We start from the raw sequence: 18930 nt of genomic DNA on the forward strand, positions 1-18930 counted from the left end.
GACACAGGTTAAGGGATTAAAAAAGGACATTGGATAAGTGGAGATGGCCAAAGTGCTAAAGAACGGAAGTCTTTGGATTAAATGTAAAAATAAAGAGCAAAAGAACAAAAGCAATGCGATTGCAAAAGCTGTGCAATAAGATACTAAAGGAAAGCATGGAAGTGGGAGAATGAAAGGGGGCCAGAGGAGTGGTGACAGGAATCCCAAGAGGAGAACATTTAGAAGATTTGAAAAGAGAAATAAAAGGGGGAACTGTCACAATGATGAAAAGATTGATGGCATATAGAAACGGAAAAAAGATGGAGAGCGAATCTGTGCTACTGCAGTTTGTCCAGGAAGTCCTCCCGGAAAGAATCATGTTTTCTGCTTTTTAAGTTTTTAAATTGGAGCTTGCATGCCACCCCCTGTATGTCGTTTCCACCCCCAGTACGTTGTTTCAAGTGCCAACACTCTGGGCACATAGTAGTGTGTGTCATGCCAAGATGAGATGTGGACGGTGTGGAGGGGAGCATGAATATGGACAATGTGGAAGTCATGAACAGATGAAGTGTTGTAACTGTGGGGGAATCACACAGCAGCTTATGTGGGCTGTGTCATCAGGAAACTGAAGTACAGCAAATGAGAGGAGCGTATGTAATAAACTGTACAGAACAGGCATAAAATTAGACTGAGAAGATCAATATAATGGTGACTGGGAACAATTTAGGGACATTTCAAACATGACATTAAATAAAGAGAATATAAATCAAGATATTGAGCAACTTAATACAGATATTACGGGGTGCATAATAGAAGCAGCCAAACAGAGCATACCAAGGAGTAGAATCGGGAGAAGAAGGACGATGGTGGACACAAGAGTGCACAGATGCAATACAAGAACGGAATAGAGCATTTAGAATATTGAGAAGAACACATCATTTCCAAGACATGATCCAATATAAAAAGCATCAAGCTAGAGTAAGGTATGTTATTAAAAAAACAAGAAAACACTATTGGAGAACTTTCTGTGAAACACTAAATAGAACTACTCCTTTAAGCCAAGTGTGGGGAATGATCAAGAACATGTCAGGGATCAGAAGTCAACATAAACATCATGTGATGAAAGATGGAACACAGTTTGTGGTAGAAAATAAAGAAAAAGCCGAACTTTTAGCAAAAACCTTTGTTAAAGTGCACAGTCATGATCATTTGAGAAATGTAGAAAAACAAGAAGAGAAACAATTAGTTTAAATATTGGGGAAATGATGGAATATAAGGATACAATATGGATATGACATTTTCTTTGAATGAAATGGTTCCACTATTGAAAAAGGTTAAAATACAACACACACACGCACACACACACACACACACACACACACACACACAAACGATACCAGGAAAAGGCCAGGTGGTCAAAAACTTAGGTAGTATCGGCAAATAAGTGGTCTTGAAATGATACAACAGGAAATATGAAGAAGGAAAATGAGCAGCTGAGTGGAAAGAAGCTGTAATAATTCCAATATGCAAGCCAGGGAAAGATCCGGAAGAGGCAGGAAATTATAGGCCGATAGCATTGACCTCAAATTTGGGCAAAGTAATGGGAAAAATGATTAATGCTTGTATATTATTTAGAGTCAAAAGAAATAATAACAAACTACCAAAGTGTATTTGGAAAAGCAAGAAACAGAAAGGAGCAGCAGTGCAGCTGGAAGAGGAAATTAGAAAAGGACAAATAAATAAAGAAAGTATAATTGTGGTATTTTTTGACATAGAGAAAGCGTATGATATGTTGTGGAAACAGGGGTTGCTGATGAAACTAAATAAGATTGGGATTAGAGGGAGAATGTACAGATGGATAAAATATTTTTTAACAAGTAGAACAGTATTAGTAAAAATAGAGAATGAATATAGCAGAGAATACAAAGTGGAAAATGGGACCCCACAAGGGAGTATAATAAGTCCACTACTATTTTCCATCATGATAAATGAAGTTTTCAGGGAAGTGGAAGGGTTAGTGGAGGTGGCATTGTTTGTGATGATGGAGTGATGTAGAAGAGAGGTAGAAATACACATCATATAGAAAAGAAGATTCAAAAAGCGGTAAATAATGTTCAAGACTGGGGAACAGCTCGGGGTTTAAGATTCTCTGTTGGAAAGACAAAAGTCATACATTTTACGAAGAGGAAAGTACAAAACAAGCTCCAAATTAAAATATATGGAGAAAACATAGAAGAGGTACAAGTATTTCAATAAAATAATATAGAGTTGGGTTCCATCTCGGTCCACACTCCATATCAGAAGGTGGCGCTATTAAAGCAGAAAAGAAGAAGAAGCAGAGCAGTACTGCCTTGTAATGTCAAGTGTGCTAACTGTCGTGAAAGCACAACGACGCAGAAAGACGTGAGCAGGACGCTAATAAGTCACTATTATTATTTATTTTTAAGTTTTAAATATTTACGTCTTATAAAATACATCTTTGATTCTTTATTCAAGAATATATTTGTCTCGATGCGCTCGAAGCACTGTGCCGCTTCTCGTGCTAACTTTGCTTGTTAGTTAGCTTAGCTCGCTAGTTAGCTTAGCTTGTTAGCTGCTAACAGAAGACACAGAAGTTATCAACACATCGCTAAGTAGAGATCAAGTGTGAGAGTAAAGTGTTGTGATTGTGTGAAAATGTCTACATTACAAATGTTGAGAGCGTTGGTGGATCAGCGACTAACTGCTGCCGTTGAAGAAATATTTGTAGTGTTGGAAAGAACGATAGCAGAATACCAGGCGGAACTTTCTAGAACAAAAGAGGAGAACAATCAACTACTGGACGCTGTTTTCACGAAACATCAAGTTGTGTTACACAAAACAGGTTTGTTTACTTATTGCTTTCAAATGTTTACTCATTTGATATTTGACTAATAAGAAGAAAATGATATTTGGAATATTTAATAGATGGCGGAGTAGAGCAAGTTGAAAACTGAAGCTCCCCTGTGCATGCTCTAAAAAAAACTCTAAGCTACTTGGATTTCTGCCATAACTTTTTTTTTTACTATTATGAACACCACTTTCCTCATTTTTCGCACACATGCTACAAATTTCAATGAAAAAGGCAACAATGGAATCAGGATCATCCTCGTCTCAAACATCCGTCGTCACTGAGGCCTACCTTGAGACTCTACTCAGGAAATGTTTCAATGAGGCTGAGGTTAGATCCCAAAAGCGATTCCAGCGATTGGAGGATCAACTTGGGTCAATTCAAGATACTTTATCCAAGCACGCTGCCGACATAGAAACTGTCCGCAATGAAGTGTCTTCTATTGAAACACCAGTCCATAGCAATGAGGACACTATGCTCAAGTTCACCAGAAGGCTCACACACATTGAGAAAAAAATGACAGATCTGGAGGACAGAAGCATTAGAATAATTGACATGAAGGAAGGCGAAGAAGGAAATAACACGCTGTCTTACCTGCCCGCCAACATCCCCAAGTGGTTCCCTGCCTTGGCTGCTCGTCCTCCGGAGCTCATGAGGGCCCCCCGCTCCAATCTGCCCGTCCCAGGACCATGATTGTCAGGTGTCTACGGTACATGGATAAGGACCGCATCCTCAACCAGGCTAGAAAAACATCCTCTTCAGCTCTCTAGGGAACTCTGTTGGCTTTGCCCCGGACTACAGTGACTACAGTGACTACAGTGACTACAGTGACTACAGTGACTACAGTGATTACAGTGATTACAGTGACTACAGTGACTACAGTGACTACAGTGACTACAGTGACTACAGTGACTACAGTGACTACAGTGACTACAGTGATTACAGTGACTACAGTGATTACAGTGACTACAGTGATTACAGTGATTACAGCGACTACATCGACTACAGTGACTACAGTGATTACAGTGATTACAGTGACTACAGTGACTACAGTGATTACAGTGACTACAGTGATTACAGCGACTACAGTGACTACAGTGATTACAGTCATTACAGTGACTACAGTGACTACAGTGACTACGGTGATTACAGTGACTACAGTGACTACAGTGACTACAGTGATTACAGCGACTACAGTGACTACAGTGATTACAGTGATTACAGTGACTACTGTGATTACAGTGACTACAGTGACTACTGTGATTACAGTGACTACAGTGACTACAGTGACTACAGTGACTACAGTGACTAAAGTGACTACAGTGACTACAGTGACTACAGTGATTACAGTGATTACAGTGACTACTGTGATTACAGTGATTACAGTGACTACTGTGATTACAGTGACTACAGTGACTACAGTGACTACGGTGATTACAGTGACTACAGTGACTACAGTGACTACAGTGATTACAGCGACTACAGTGACTACAGTGATTACAGTGACTACTGTGATTACAGTGACTACAGTGACTACTGTGATTACAGTGACTACAGTGACTACAGTGACTACAGTGACTACAGTGACTAAAGTGACTACAGTGACTACAGTGACTACAGTGATTACAGTGATTACAGTGACTACTGTGATTACAGTGATTACAGTGACTACTGTGATTACAGTGACTACAGTGACTACAGTGATTACAGTGACTACAGTGACTACAGTGACTACAGTGACTACAGTGACTACAGTGACGCGACGGCCAAGCTGAGACGACCCTGCTCTCCACGATGTACAGTGCTCGAAAAGCTGTCTTTGAAGCCTTTCTCATCTATTGAGCAACTATCAAACTCTCCAAAGGCTCCCAACAACACTTTTTTGACAATCCAGCAGATTGGGGAATTAGTTAGGAAACTATTTTTGCATTTTGAAGTTGTTCTCACACCCTCTTCCTTTTTTCATGTTCCTGAAATAACTCGATATGTATAGTTCTGATAGTGAATTCCCCTCTGAAATAGAGGAGAATGAAGATTTGATGAACTCCCAAAATTTGGAATCAATCCATTTTTCTGACCACATCAACTGCAAATCACAAAGATTTATGAGAGGAATGGATCCAGATAGAAATGCTCCTCAAAACACCATCAATGATTGTTTATATTATACTGATGTCACATTTGATAAAACATTTATGCAAGATGATAACATATCTCTGGTACATTTTAATAGCAGGAGTCTATACTCTCATTTTGATGATATTCAGGACTATTTGAGTCAATTCAAATATCCATTTAATATTATAGGTATTTCAGAGACATGGATGAATGAGAAGACATGTAATGAGTTTGAATTAAATGGGTATGAAATGTTTTGCACCAACCGTAAAACTAAGAGAGGAGGAGGTGTGGCTCTGTATGTGGACAAACATATCAACTGTAGTATTGTAAATGATATGTGTTTAGCTGTTGAGGAACTCTTTGAATGCGTCACTGTGGAATTATCATTTTCAAATAGGAAACACATTATTGTAAGCTGCGTTTATAGAACACCAGAATCCGACTTGAAAATATTTAATGAATGGATGGAAAAATTATTTAAAAGGAACAAAAAATATATAGTATGCGGTGACTTAAATATTAACCTTTTGAATCCTAATAAACACAAACACAGCGCAGAATTTATTGACAGCATGTTCTGCATGGGCTTATTCCCACTGATTACACCAGCCACAGGAATCCCAACACACAGCACCACACTTATTGACAACATATTCTGTAACATTGTGGATCAGACTGTAACTGGAGGCTTGTTAGTGAGTGACCTCAGTCATCATTTACCAGTGTTCATGGTGTACAATAATAACTGCAAAACATCCAAACCTGGAATTAGTGAATATTATCGAAGAGCCACAACTGAACGATCATTACCAGCACTTAAAAATGATTTAGCGAAACACAACTTGGATTCTGTTTTCCAAACGTCAGATAAAAATGCAGCTTGTAATTTATTTCATGACATTTTTTTCTGACTTTATGATACACACTGCCCCATCAAAAAATGCACTATAACTAACTCCAAAAAAACTCCATGGATAACCAAAGGGCTTGCGAACGCTTGCAAAAAGAAAAATTATTTATATAGGACTTTTTTTAGGCATCAAACCATAGAAACTGAACAAAAGTACAAAACACAGACAAATAAATTAACCAGCATATTAAGAGCAAGCAGGAAAGAATACACCACCAAACTATTAATCCAAAAGAAAAATGATACAAAGGGAATTTGGAAGGTTTTATATACAATTATTGGGCATGGTTCAAACAGTCCTTGTTATCCCGAGTTTTTTGTTGAGAACGACCAAATCATAAGTGACAAGAAGATGATTGCTGACGGCTTCAATATGTTTTTTGTTAATATTGGGCCTAAGCTGGCAAAAAAAATCCCAATTAATGATGAACAGCTCATGGAATTTATTGAAAAAAATCCTTATTCGATGTTCCTTACTGCGACTGTCGAAAAGGAAGTCTTGGAGGTTATTCAGAAAAACAAGAACAAAACATCACGTGTACATGACATCTATGACCTGGACATGAGGACGGTCTGGAACGTAGCAGAAGAAATCATCAAACCATTCACACACATCTGCAATTCATCTTTTCGACTTGGACAATTTCCTTCACAAATGAAACTCTGAAAAGTCATCCCCATCTTCAAATCTGGAGACAAACACCACTTCACAAATTACCGGCCCGTCTCCCTTCTGCCACAGTTATCAAACATATTGGAAAAATTATTCGATAATAGACTTTGTGGCTTCATTAAAAAGCACAAATTATTATCCGATTGTCATTATGGGTTGCGACAAAATAGGTCAACTTCATTAGCTCTAATTGACTTAATAGAGTACATTACTAATGGTATCGAGAAGAACAAATTTGTTATAGGAATTTTTATTGACCTGCAAAAGGCTTTCGATACCATTGACCACCAGATTTTGGTAAATAAACTGGAAAACTACGACATAAGGGGATTGGCAGGGAAATGGCTGGAGAGCTACTTAAATGAGAGACAGCAGATTGTTCAGATGGACCAACATCAATCTACACTCATGAACATAACCTGTGGAGTCCCCCAGGGGTCCATACTGATACCCACACTATTCATTATATATATCAACAAAATATGTCAAGTATCAACACTGCTGGAGTTCATCCTCTTTGCTGACGATACAACAATTACATGTGCAGGTGACCACGTGAAGCAACTTCTGACTTCTGTAACTGAGGAGATGATAAAGTTAAAACCTTAGTTTAATACAAACAATTTGTCTCTGAATTTAAAGAAGACCAAAATAATGCTCTTTAGCAATTGCAAAAGTAATATACCAATCAGGATTGTTATTGATGATACACCAATAGAATATGTTCAACAAAATTCCTTCTTAGGAGTAATAATAGATGAAAATATCTCATGGAAGCCTCATATAAGTTACCTGAGGGCAAAAGTTCCTAAATGTGTTGGAATGATGAGGAGATCATGTCATTTATTGAACACCAATGCTCTGCTGTTATTGTTTCATTCATTTATTATGTCATATTTAAAGTATTGTGTTGAAGTCTGGGGAAATTGTTATAAATCACATCTACAACCTTTAGTCACTCTGCAGAAAAAGGCCATCAGGATTGTGTCCAATGTTCACTACAAACATCAATCAAATCCACTATTTATGGACTTAAACTGAACCATGTGATCAACATTAAAACTGCTCAAATGATGTTTAGTGCATCCCAAAACTCTCTACCATCCAATATACTGAACATATTCCATGATAGAGATGACCACCATAGTTACAGTTTAAGAGGAAACAACTAATTATATTTGCCTAAATGTAGAACCACTTTCAAATCAATGTGCATTTCAGTGTGTGGAGTCACTCTGTAGAACAACTTAGGGGACAACTTGAAAATGTGTTCTAGCATGATTCAATTTAAAACACTGTTTCAAAAAGAAGTACTGAAGAAGTACGAGGAGGAAAGAGAGTGATGCCCTCAGCACAGAGCCATGGGAGAGAGGTGTGTGTGTGTGTGTGTGTGTGCGTGTGTGTGTGTGTGTGTGTGTGTGTGTGTGTGTGTCTCATAGTATTGTTAGTGTACAGGAATTTATCTTGTTTTTGTTTGTATAGTATTGTTCTTGTATTATATTGTTTATGTTAAATGTGGAATGAGTGAGAGGGGTTGGACTATTATAAGCATCTGCTTCATCCAACCCCTTTTCAAGCCTTGCATAAATATCTCTGCCAAAATGTAAAAAAAAAAAAAACTGTGTTTAGTTGTACTGTGCTGGTTTGAAATAAATATTTCAATTCAATTCAAATATTTCATTTATATGCTAAACATGTATTTAATATTTATACACTAAACAAGTTTTTAATATTCATATATTAAACAGTTGTTTAATTAATACTTATACACTAAACATGTAAAGGAGGAATTGGAAGTCTGGGACACTAAATAAGGCACACTTGGAAGTAATGAAGTTCTTTGTGTGTGCAGTTGCAGCAGAAGTCCACAGGAGGGCGCACATTCCCTCTTCATAAGTCTGGTCTCTCTCTCTCTCTCTCTCTCTATATATATATATAAAAAAAAAATATGTATATATATATATATATATACATACATATATTAATTTACCGGTCGATCTACGTTCCCATCCTCACCTATGGTCATGAGCTTTGGGTCATGACCAAAAGGATAAGATCACGGGTACAAACGGCCGAAATAAGTTTCCTCCGCCGTGTGGCGGGTCTCTCCCTTAGAGATAGGGTGAGAAGCTCTGCCATCCGGGAGGAACTCAAAGTAAAGCCGCTGTTCCTCCACATGGAGAGGAGCCAGATGAGGTGGTTCGGGCATCTGGTCAGGATGCCACGCGAACGCCTCCCTAGGGAGGTGTTTAGGGCACGTCCAACCGGTAGGAGGCCACGGGGAAGACCCAGGACACGTTGAGAAGACTATGTCTCCCGGCTGGCCTGGGAACGCCTCGGGATCCCCCGGGAAGAGCTAGACGAAGTGGCTGGGAAGTCTGGGCTTCCCTGCTTAGGCTGCTGCCCCTGCGACCCGACCTCGGATAAGCGGAAGATGATGGATGGATGCCATCCATCCATTTTCTACCGCTTATTCCCTTTTGGGGTCGCGGGGGGCGCTGGCGCCTATCTCAGCTACAATCGGGCGGAAGGCGGGGTACACCCTGGACAAGTCGCCACCTCATCGCAGGGCCAACACAGAGACAGACAACATTCACACTCACATTCACACACTAGGGCCAATTTAGTGTTGCCAATCAACCTATCCCCAGGTGCATGTCTTTAGGGGTGGGAGGAAGCCGGAGTACCCGGAGGGAACCCACGCATTCACGGGGAGAACATGCAAACTCCACACAGAAAGATCCCGAGCCTGGATTTGAACCCAGGACTGCAGGACCTTCGTATATATATATATATATCCATCCATCCATCCATCCATTTTCTACCGCTTTCTCCCTTCCGGGGTCGCGGGGGGCGCTGGCGCCTATCTCAGCTACAATCGGGCGGAAGGCAGGGTACACCCTGGACAAGTCACCACCTCATCGCAGGGCCAACACAGATAGACAGACAACATTCACACTCACATTCACACACCAGGGCCAATTTAGTGTTGCCAATCAACCTATCCCCAGGTGCATGTCTTTGGAAGTGGGAGGACGCCGGAGTACCCGGAGGGAACCCACGCGTTCACGGGGAGAACATGCAAACTCCACACAGAAAGATCCCGAGCCCGGATTTGAACCCAGGACTGCAGGACCTTCGTATTGTGAGGCAGACGCACTAACCCCTCTGCCACCGTGAAGCCCTTATATATACAGTATATATATATATATATATATATATATATATATATATATATATATATATTTAATTTATACACTAACATGTATTTAATATTTATACACTAAACAAGTTTTTAATATTCATATATTAAACCAGGGGTCCCAAACATGCGGCCCGCGGGCCAATTACAGCCCGCGAGACGTTATTTTGCGGCTGCCCCTGCGACCCGACCTCGGATAAGCGGAAGATGATGGATGGATGGATGGACGGATATATATATATATATATATATATATATATATATATATATATATATATATATATATATATGTCTTGATTGGATTATCCAGAGAATAGTGCTCGATACCGTGGTAGAGCGCAATATGTAGGTGTAGGAAAAAAATCACAAGACTACTTCATCTCTACAGATCTGTTTCATGAGGGGTTCCCTCAATCATCAGGAGATTTTAATGGAAGCATTCACATACAATGGTTTATATAGGGCACAGAGTGGGTGGGTACAAGCAGGCGTAGGGTGTGGTGATTGGCTCATGTGTTACCTAGGAGGTGTTTCCGTTTGTGGCGGCATGTTGAAATGATTTCACTGCGCTTGTTGAGGGATGATAGATCTGGATGATATATAATAAACAGTTTCTCTTTTAAGCATAGGTTGCATCTTTTATTACCACTGTTGTAAGGTGAGCTGAATGCAAGAATTTGCCATATTATTGAATATTCAACATTATTGTCACTGAGGTTCCAAATGTGTTTGCTGAGTTCTGTAGAATTCTGCAAAGTATGGTTTCTAAAGGAGGCGTTGTGATTATTCCATCTTGTTTTGAACGCTCCTTCGGTTAATCCTACGTACATGTCGGATGTGTTAATGTCCTTGCGTATTACCTTTGCTTGGTAAACGGCTGATGTCTGTAAGCACCTTCCGTTGAGAGGGCAATCAGGTTTCTTGCGACAGTTACATTCATTATTGGTTTCAGAGTCGTTTAGTCTGGGGGTAGGCAGTCCTTTTGCAATTACTTTGTTGTGGTTTGAAATGATTTGTTGTATGTTATTCATACAGCTGTAGCTCAATTTAATGTTGTTCTTGTTGAATATTTTTCTTAGGGTGTTGCCTTTGGGGAAGTGTTTGTCGATCAGAGTGAGGAACTTGCGGCCGATGTTGGTCGAGACGTCTTTGCTGAATGGCGGATTGTACCAGATGATGTTGTTTCGTTTTCTGCTCTTTTTTGGTTGGTTTCCTGGGGTGGGTTCATAGGTGAGGGTGAAGTTGTATCCGCTTTCATCAAGTGCTTTCTGGTACGGGGGGGTTGCTTGGTCGAATTCAGCTTTGCTAGATGACAGCATCGATAGCCTTTTATTCATTCCGGTAGGTATTCTTTTGGTGGTGGTGGGTGGGTGGTTGCTGTCGTGGTGCACGTATTGGAGTGTTGTGTTGGGTTTCGTGAATGGTTGGTAGCTGTTATTTCTCAGGTTGAAAGTGACGTCGAGGAAGTTGACGGTTTGCTTGTTGGCTTCAATCGTGATCCGTAGGCCGTTTTCTTTGAAGATTTGGCATATGCGCTTTTTGGTGTTCTCGCTGCTCCTTGGCGAGGCGCGGCACACTGCCAGTCCGTCATCACGGTAAATACCAAGGTTCAGGTTGAGGCTAGCAAGCTGGGAGAGGAGGAAACTCCCAACGAGTTCGCACGTTTCTGCTCCGTCAAAACTCCCCATAGTAACGTCAAATGTTGAATTGTTCTTTTTTTGCCATGGTGTACTGTTGTGGATGAGTATGGAGTTCTTTGCGTGGATGATGATGTTTCTTTCGTTGCCTGTGATTGAGCCGTAGTCCGAGGCGAAGTTTAGTGCTTGGGTCAGTAGGTCTTGCGTGATGGAAGGGTAAAATTCTTCGATGTCGAAGGAGATAAAGTTGTGTTGTTGTTTGTCTTGGATGTTGTTAAACCATTTGATTACTGCTGCTGTATTTCTCCATTGGTTGAGTGGTGTTTTGTCCTTGATTTTTGCGTTGATTCTGTCCAGGATTATTTTGCTGATTTTTCCTATTTCGGATTTAGTTGGGTTTATTAGTCGGCATGTTGGGTTATTTGCGAAGTTGGGTTTGTGGTCCTTCAATGTGATGAAGGCTTCCTTGTTGGCTGTGGCGTCCACCCTGTCCTCAATGTCCAGTTCGGTTGCGATCCGCTTGTTTTCCAGGTGGATGTTCTGTAAAGTGTTGGGTTGCGCTTTTTTGTATGATTTGGTGATGTTTTTGTCCAGTAAAGAGTTATGTTCTGGTATGTCCATTCTGTAGAAGTTTGTGGTTTTATCGGCGGCTATGATGAGGTTGCTTACTTTCTTAATGCGCCCCGTGTCATTTTTCAGCTTGGTGAGGAATGGGTTGCGGGCTGGCTTAAATTTGACTGATTGTATCATTTTGAGCATGTCGTTCTCAAAGTCCTTTAATTCCTTGACTGTGGGTGGGTTCTTGGTAGATTTGAATCCGTAAGTTTCCTTTTGCGTTCCTTTTGTTTCAGGGTGGAGGAAAAAGTGTGCTTTCCACCGCATCCTTCTTAGGAAGTGTTCCGTCTTTTCTATGAGTCTTTGCTTGTAGTCCTTCTGCGCGGGTATGGGAATGTTCTTCGTGGAGTAGTCGATGCTGAACTTTTCCATTTCGGATCGTCGTACAGTGCTCAACAAATGTCAATTTGGAGCGGAATATGTCTTGATTGGATTATCCGGAGAATAGTGCTCGATACCGTGGTAGAGCGCAATACCCCCAGACTAAAGGACCGTTCAAAACAAGATGGAATAATCACAACGCCTCCTTTAGAAACCATACTTTGCAGAATTCTACAGAACTCAGCAAACACATTTGGAACCTCAAAGACAATAATGTTGAATATTCAATAACATGGCAAATTCTTGCATCCAGCTCACCTTACAACAGTGGTAATAAAAGATGCAACCTATGCTTAAAAGAGAAACTGTTTATTATATATCATCCAGATTTATCATCCCTCAACAAGCGCAGCGAAATCATTTCAACATGCCGCCACAAACGGAAACACCTCCTAGGTAACACATGAGCCAATCACCACACCCTACGCCTGCTCGTACCCACCCACTCTGTGCCCTATATAAACCATTGTATGTGAATGCTTCCATTAAAATCTCCTGATGATTGAGGGAACCCCTCATGAAACAGATCTGTAGAGATGAAGTAGTCTTGTGATTTTTTTCCCACACCTACATATATACACATGTATATATATATATATACACACACGTGTGTATATATATATATATATATATATATATGTGTGTGTGTGTGCATGTGTATATATATAGATGTATATATATGTATATATATATGTATATATATATATATATATATATATATATATATATATATGTATGTATATATGTATGTGTATATATATATATATATATATATATATACACAGTGAGGTTCACAGGTATTTGCACACCCTGCATTTTTGCAAGTTCTCCCACTTGGAAATTAGTGAGAGGTCTGAAATGTCCATCATGGACGTATTTCCCCTGTTAAGAGACATAATCAAAAAAGACAAATCCGGAAATCACATTGTATGATTTTTTTTATGATAAATTTGTATGTTACTGGGGTTCATAAGTATTTGCACACGTGAGAATCAGCAATAATTATGACTCTCAAAGAGATGTCATTCTACCTTAAAAAAGTCCACCTTCAACCCACAACTAAACACCCACCCACCACTCTTTTGAGCTCATTAAAGTCACATGTGCAGCCCACAGTCAGTCAAGATCCACCTTCTACTATGGACAAGACCAAAGAGCTGTCAGAAGAGGCCTGGATACAAAATTGTAGAGCTCCACAAAGCTGGAAAAGGCTATGTGACGATTGGGAAGCAGCTTGGTGAGAATAGATCAACTGTTGCAGAAATTGTTAGAACATGGAAGAGGCTAAACATGACTGCTAATCTACCTCGGACTGGGGCTCGATGTAAGATCTCTCCTAGCGGGGCATCACTCATGATAAGAAAAGTGAGGCATCAGCCCGGAACTACACGGCAGGAGCTGGTGAATGAGCTGGGACTCCTGTCTCTAAGGCTACTATCAGTAGAACGCTACGGTTTAAAATCATGCATGGCACGGAAGGTTCCCCTGCTTAAGCCAGCCCATGTCCAGGCCCGTCTGAAGTTTGCCAATGGCCATCTGGATGATCCACAGGAGTCATGGGAGGAAGTCATGTGGTCAGATGAGACCAAAATAGAAAATGTTGGTGTAAAATCCACCCGTCGGGTTAGGAGGAAAAAGACGGCTGAGTATCATCCCAAGAACACCATTCCTACAGTGAAGCATGGGTGTGGAAAGATCATGCTTTGAGGGTGCTTTTCAGCAAAGGGGACAGGGCGACTGCACTCGATTCCGGAGAGGGTGAATGGGGCCACGTATTGAGAGATTTTGGCCAAAAACCTCCTTCTCTCATTTAGAGCATTGAAGATGGATCGTGGCTGGGTCTTCCAACACGAAGCACACAGCCAGGATAACCAAGGACTGGTTCCATACCAAGCATATCAAGGTTTTGGAGTGGCCTAGCCAGTCTCCACATATAAATCCAATAGAAAATCTTTGGAGGGAGCTGAAACTTTTTGTTGGTCGGTGACAGCCCTGAAAGCTGACAGTTCTAGAGAAGATTTGTGTGGAGGAGTGGGCCAACATCCCTGTTGCCGTGTGTGCAAACCTGCTGAACAACTAAAGGAAACCTTTGACCTCTGTAATTGCTCTACACTAAGTATTAACACTGATATTCTCATGTGTACAAATACTTATGAACCCCAGTAACATACAAATAAATCATAAAAAAAAATCATACAATGTGATTTCCGGATTTTTCTTTTTAGATTATGTCTGTAAAAGTGGAAATACAGCTATGATGAACATTTCACACCTCTCCCTAATTTCTAAGAGGGAGAACTCACAAAATTGCAGGGTGTACAAAATACTTGTGGACCTCACTACATATATATATATATATATATATATATATATATATATATATATTATATATATATATATATATATATATATATATATATATATGTATATGTATGTATGTATGTATGTATATATGTATTAGGGCTGAAAATCTTTGGATGTCCCACGATTCGATTCAGTATCTATTCTTGGGGTTGTGATTCAATTAGATATCGATTTTTTTCGATTCAACATGATTCCCAATTCAAAAACGATATTTTTCCGATTCAAAAGGATTCTGTATTCATTCAAAACATAGGATTTCAGCAGGATCTACCCCAGTCGGCTGACATGCTAGCAGAGTAATACATTTTTGTAAAAAAACATTTATAATTGTAAAGGACAATGTTTTATCAACTGATTGCAATAATGTAAATGTTTTTAACTATTAAGCGAACCAAAAAATATGACTTATTTTATCTTTGTGAAAACATTGGACACAGTGTGTTGTCCAGCTTATGAGATGCCATGCAAGTGTAAGCCACTGTGACACTATTGTTCTTTTTTTTTTTTTTATAAATGTCTAATGATAATGTCAATGAGGGATTTTTAATCACTGCTATGCTGAAATTATAACTAATAATGATACTGTTGTTGATGATATTCATTTTGGTTTCACTACTTTTAGTTTGTTCTGTGTGGTGTTTGTGTCTCCTCTCAATTGCTCTGTTTATTGCAGTTCTGAGTGTTGCTGGGTCAGGTTTGGTTTTGGAATTGGATTGCATTGTTTTATGGTATTGCTGTGTATTGTTTTGTTGGATTGATTAGTTTTTATTTATTTTAAAAAAAAAAGTGAGAATCGATTCTCAATCGCACAACGTGAGAATCGCGACCCAACTTCGAATTGATTTGTTCCCACACCACTAATATATATATGTATATATATATATATATATATATATATATATATATATATATATATATATATATATATATATATATATATATACACACACACCATATTTTCCGGACTATAAGTCACAGTTTTTTTCATAGTTTGGCCGAGGGTGCGATTTACACTCAGAAGCGACTTATGTGTGAAATTATTAACACATTACTGTAAAATATCAAATAATATTATTTATCTCATTCACGTAAGAGACTAGACGTATAATATTTCATGGGATTTATGGATTAGGAGTGACAGATTGTTTGGTAAAGGTATAGCATGTTCTATATGTCATAGTTATTTGGATGACTCTTAGCATAATATGTTAGGTTAACATAGCAGGCACCTTCTCAGTTGGTTATTTATGCCTCATATAACCTACACTTATTCAGCCCGTTGTTCACTATTCTGTATTTATTTCAAATTGCCTATCAAATGTCTATTCCTGGTGTTGGGTTTTATCAAATAAATGTCCCCAAAAAATGCGACTTATTCTCCAGTGCGACCTAGATGTTTTTTTCCTTCTTTATTATGCATTTTCGGCTGGTGCGACTTATACTCCGGAGCGACGTATACTCTGAAAAATACGGTACACACTTTTTCGAAATCATTTTGGCATAAGCAGGATCATTTTGATTTCTTACATTCACTTGTTATTTCATATGTTGATCAGAAGGGGAGCACTTTTAAAACCGACACACATTCAATTTGAAAAATTCCTCCTTTTTGGGACCACCCTAATTTTGATAGATTTCACCACCGGGGGTGCAAATGAGACATTCTCTATTAGATACAACGGTTTTCCGTAATGGCACCATGATTTATGTCCTAACTTGTTCACACCTCCTCATATGGAAGGTACTTGGTGTCTCAAGAAGGGTAGAAATACAAGAACAAATACATGAATGCACACAGTGGAGTGTTTTGTAAGGTGTCCCCAGCTCAATGACAGATAGTTAACAACAGTTGACCCTCACTGGGTCCATGTGCACACTCTCAGTTACATTAACACTGACATTATACATGTGGGCCAATAGATAGAAATGCTGTTAAATGTAGCTTTGATGTGGCAAGCTACTTTTGCAGTGTAGCGTGTAGTGTAGCTTGCTACAATTCTCCAAGGATAGCTTTGCTACATTTAATGGAGAGTAACTTGTAGCTTAGCTTACTACGTTTTCCAGGTCGCTTGCCCATCACTGTTTATTTGGCCTAGCTCACATGTGAATAGTTTGAATACTGCAAACTTCTATACAGTAACACCTCATTTGTGTTGTATGTTCTGCAGACGTCCAGCAGGTGTCAGCAGAGAGTCATGAAGAGATTCCCTCCAAGCAGCAGGAGTGGAGCTCCAGTGTGGGACAGAAGGAGCTACAAGCCCCCTCCCACATTAAAGAAGAAGAGGAGGAACTGTGGAAGCAGCTTCAAAGGTTGGTGGAGGATAATGATGAATATGAAGCTCAGTCCTTACAGCTTCATCACAGTCAAAGTGAGGAGAACAGAGGGGCGGAGCTTGTAAGTCAACACATCACAGAAGCTGATGGAGAGCATTGTGAAGATATAAAGTCGGATCCAGACAGCATCTTTGCTCCACTGTCAGACATGGACCACATGATGTCACACTCTTCTGATCACAGTGACCACATCCAAAAACCTTTGGAGAGTAAAAACGACTCTAAAGGTGATACGAGACATCACACTAACAACAAACACTTTGACTGCTCTGAATGTGGGAAATCATTTAGACACAAGAGTAATTTTACAGTACACATGAGAATACATACTGGAGAGAAACCTTTTACTTGCTCTGTTTGTAAGAAGAGTTTCTCCACAAAGCGTAACATGACCACACACATGAGAACACATACTGGAGAGAAACCTTTTACTTGCTCTGTTTGTAAGAAGCGTTTCTCCACAAAGCAACACATGAAGATACACGTGGGAAAACACACTGGAGAGAAACCTTTTACTTGTTTTGTTTGTAAGAAGAGTTTCTCCACAAAGCGTAACATGACCACACACATGAGAACACATACTGGAGAGAAACCTTTTACTTGCTCTGTTTGTAAGAAGAGTTTCTCCAGAAAGCTTGACATGACCACACACATGAGAACACACACTGGAGAGAAACCTTTTATTTGCTCTGTTTGTAAGAAGAGTTTCTCCATGAAGCTTGCCATGACCATACACATGAGAAAACATACTGGGGAGAAACCTTTTATTTGCTCTGTTTGTAACAGGAGTTTCTCCAGAAAGTTTGACATGACCACACACATGAGAATACATACGGGAGAGAAACCTTTTACTTGCACTGTTTGTAAGAATAGTTTCACTATAAAGACTGTCATGACCAGACACATGAGAATACATACTAGAGAGAAACCTTTTACTTGCTCTGTTTGTAAAAAGAGTTTCTCCAGAAAGCCTAACATGTCCACGCACATGAGAACACATACCGGAGAGAAACCTTTTACTTGCTCTGTATGTAAGAAGACTTTCTCCAGAAAACAAAACTTGACAGCACACATGAGAACACACACTGGAGAGAAACCGTTCAGATGAACTGTGTGTGATAAGATGTTCCGGGTTAAGTATAAAGTCAGTAAACACAAGTGTGTAACAGTCACGGAAGCTGCAGGAATTTAAAAACACTTAAACAGTGATTGTGCAAAATTTACTTTATGAACACAGCATGGTTAATATGAACGTATATTTGATGTTGTATGTAATGCTTCTCATCTTCTACTGTTATATGTTGTCCTGGAATTACTTTTTAAAGGCCTACTGTAATGAGATTTTCTTATTTAAACGGGGATAGCAGGTCCATTTTATGTGTCATACTTGATCATTTCGCGATACGGCCATATTTTTGCTGAAAGGATTTAGTAGAGAACATCGACGACAAAGTTCGCAACTTTTGGTCGCTAATAAAAAAGCCTCGTCTGTACCGGAAGAAGCAGACGATGTGCGCGTGACGTCACAGGTTGTGGACTCCCTCAAATCCTTACATTGTTCACAATCATGGCCACCAGTAGCGAGAGTGATTCAGACCGAGAAAGTGACGATTTCCCCATTAATTTGAGCGAGGATGAAAGATTCGTGGATGAGGAAAGTGAGAGTGAAGGACTAGATAAAATGAACAAAATAAAGACTATACAGTGAGAGTGATTTAGATGTTATTAGACACATTTACTAGTATCATTCTGGAAAAACCCTTATCTGCTCATTGTGTTACTAGTGTTTTAACGAGATAATATGGTCATACCTGTACAACTTGAAGGTCGGCCCCGCACCTTTCT

At 39.5% G+C, this 18930-nt stretch overlaps 1 protein-coding gene across 1 annotated transcript in view; it reads left to right on the forward strand.

Moving 5' to 3' along the window:
- Positions 1–18455, forward strand: part of LOC133547484 (gastrula zinc finger protein XlCGF28.1-like) — a 229426-nt gene extending 210971 nt beyond the window's left edge. The window contains exon 2 of the mRNA XM_061893170.1: positions 16920–18455. Coding sequence (XP_061749154.1) covers positions 16920–18193 — 1274 coding nt within the window. The 3' untranslated portion in view covers positions 18194–18455. The remainder of the gene's footprint in view (positions 1–16919) is intronic.
- The last annotated feature ends 475 nt before the right edge of the window (positions 18456–18930 follow it).

The sequence above is a fragment of the Nerophis ophidion genome, unplaced genomic scaffold (genome assembly GCF_033978795.1).
Source record: "Nerophis ophidion isolate RoL-2023_Sa unplaced genomic scaffold, RoL_Noph_v1.0 HiC_scaffold_118, whole genome shotgun sequence".
Lineage (NCBI taxonomy): Eukaryota > Metazoa > Chordata > Actinopteri > Syngnathiformes > Syngnathidae > Nerophis > Nerophis ophidion.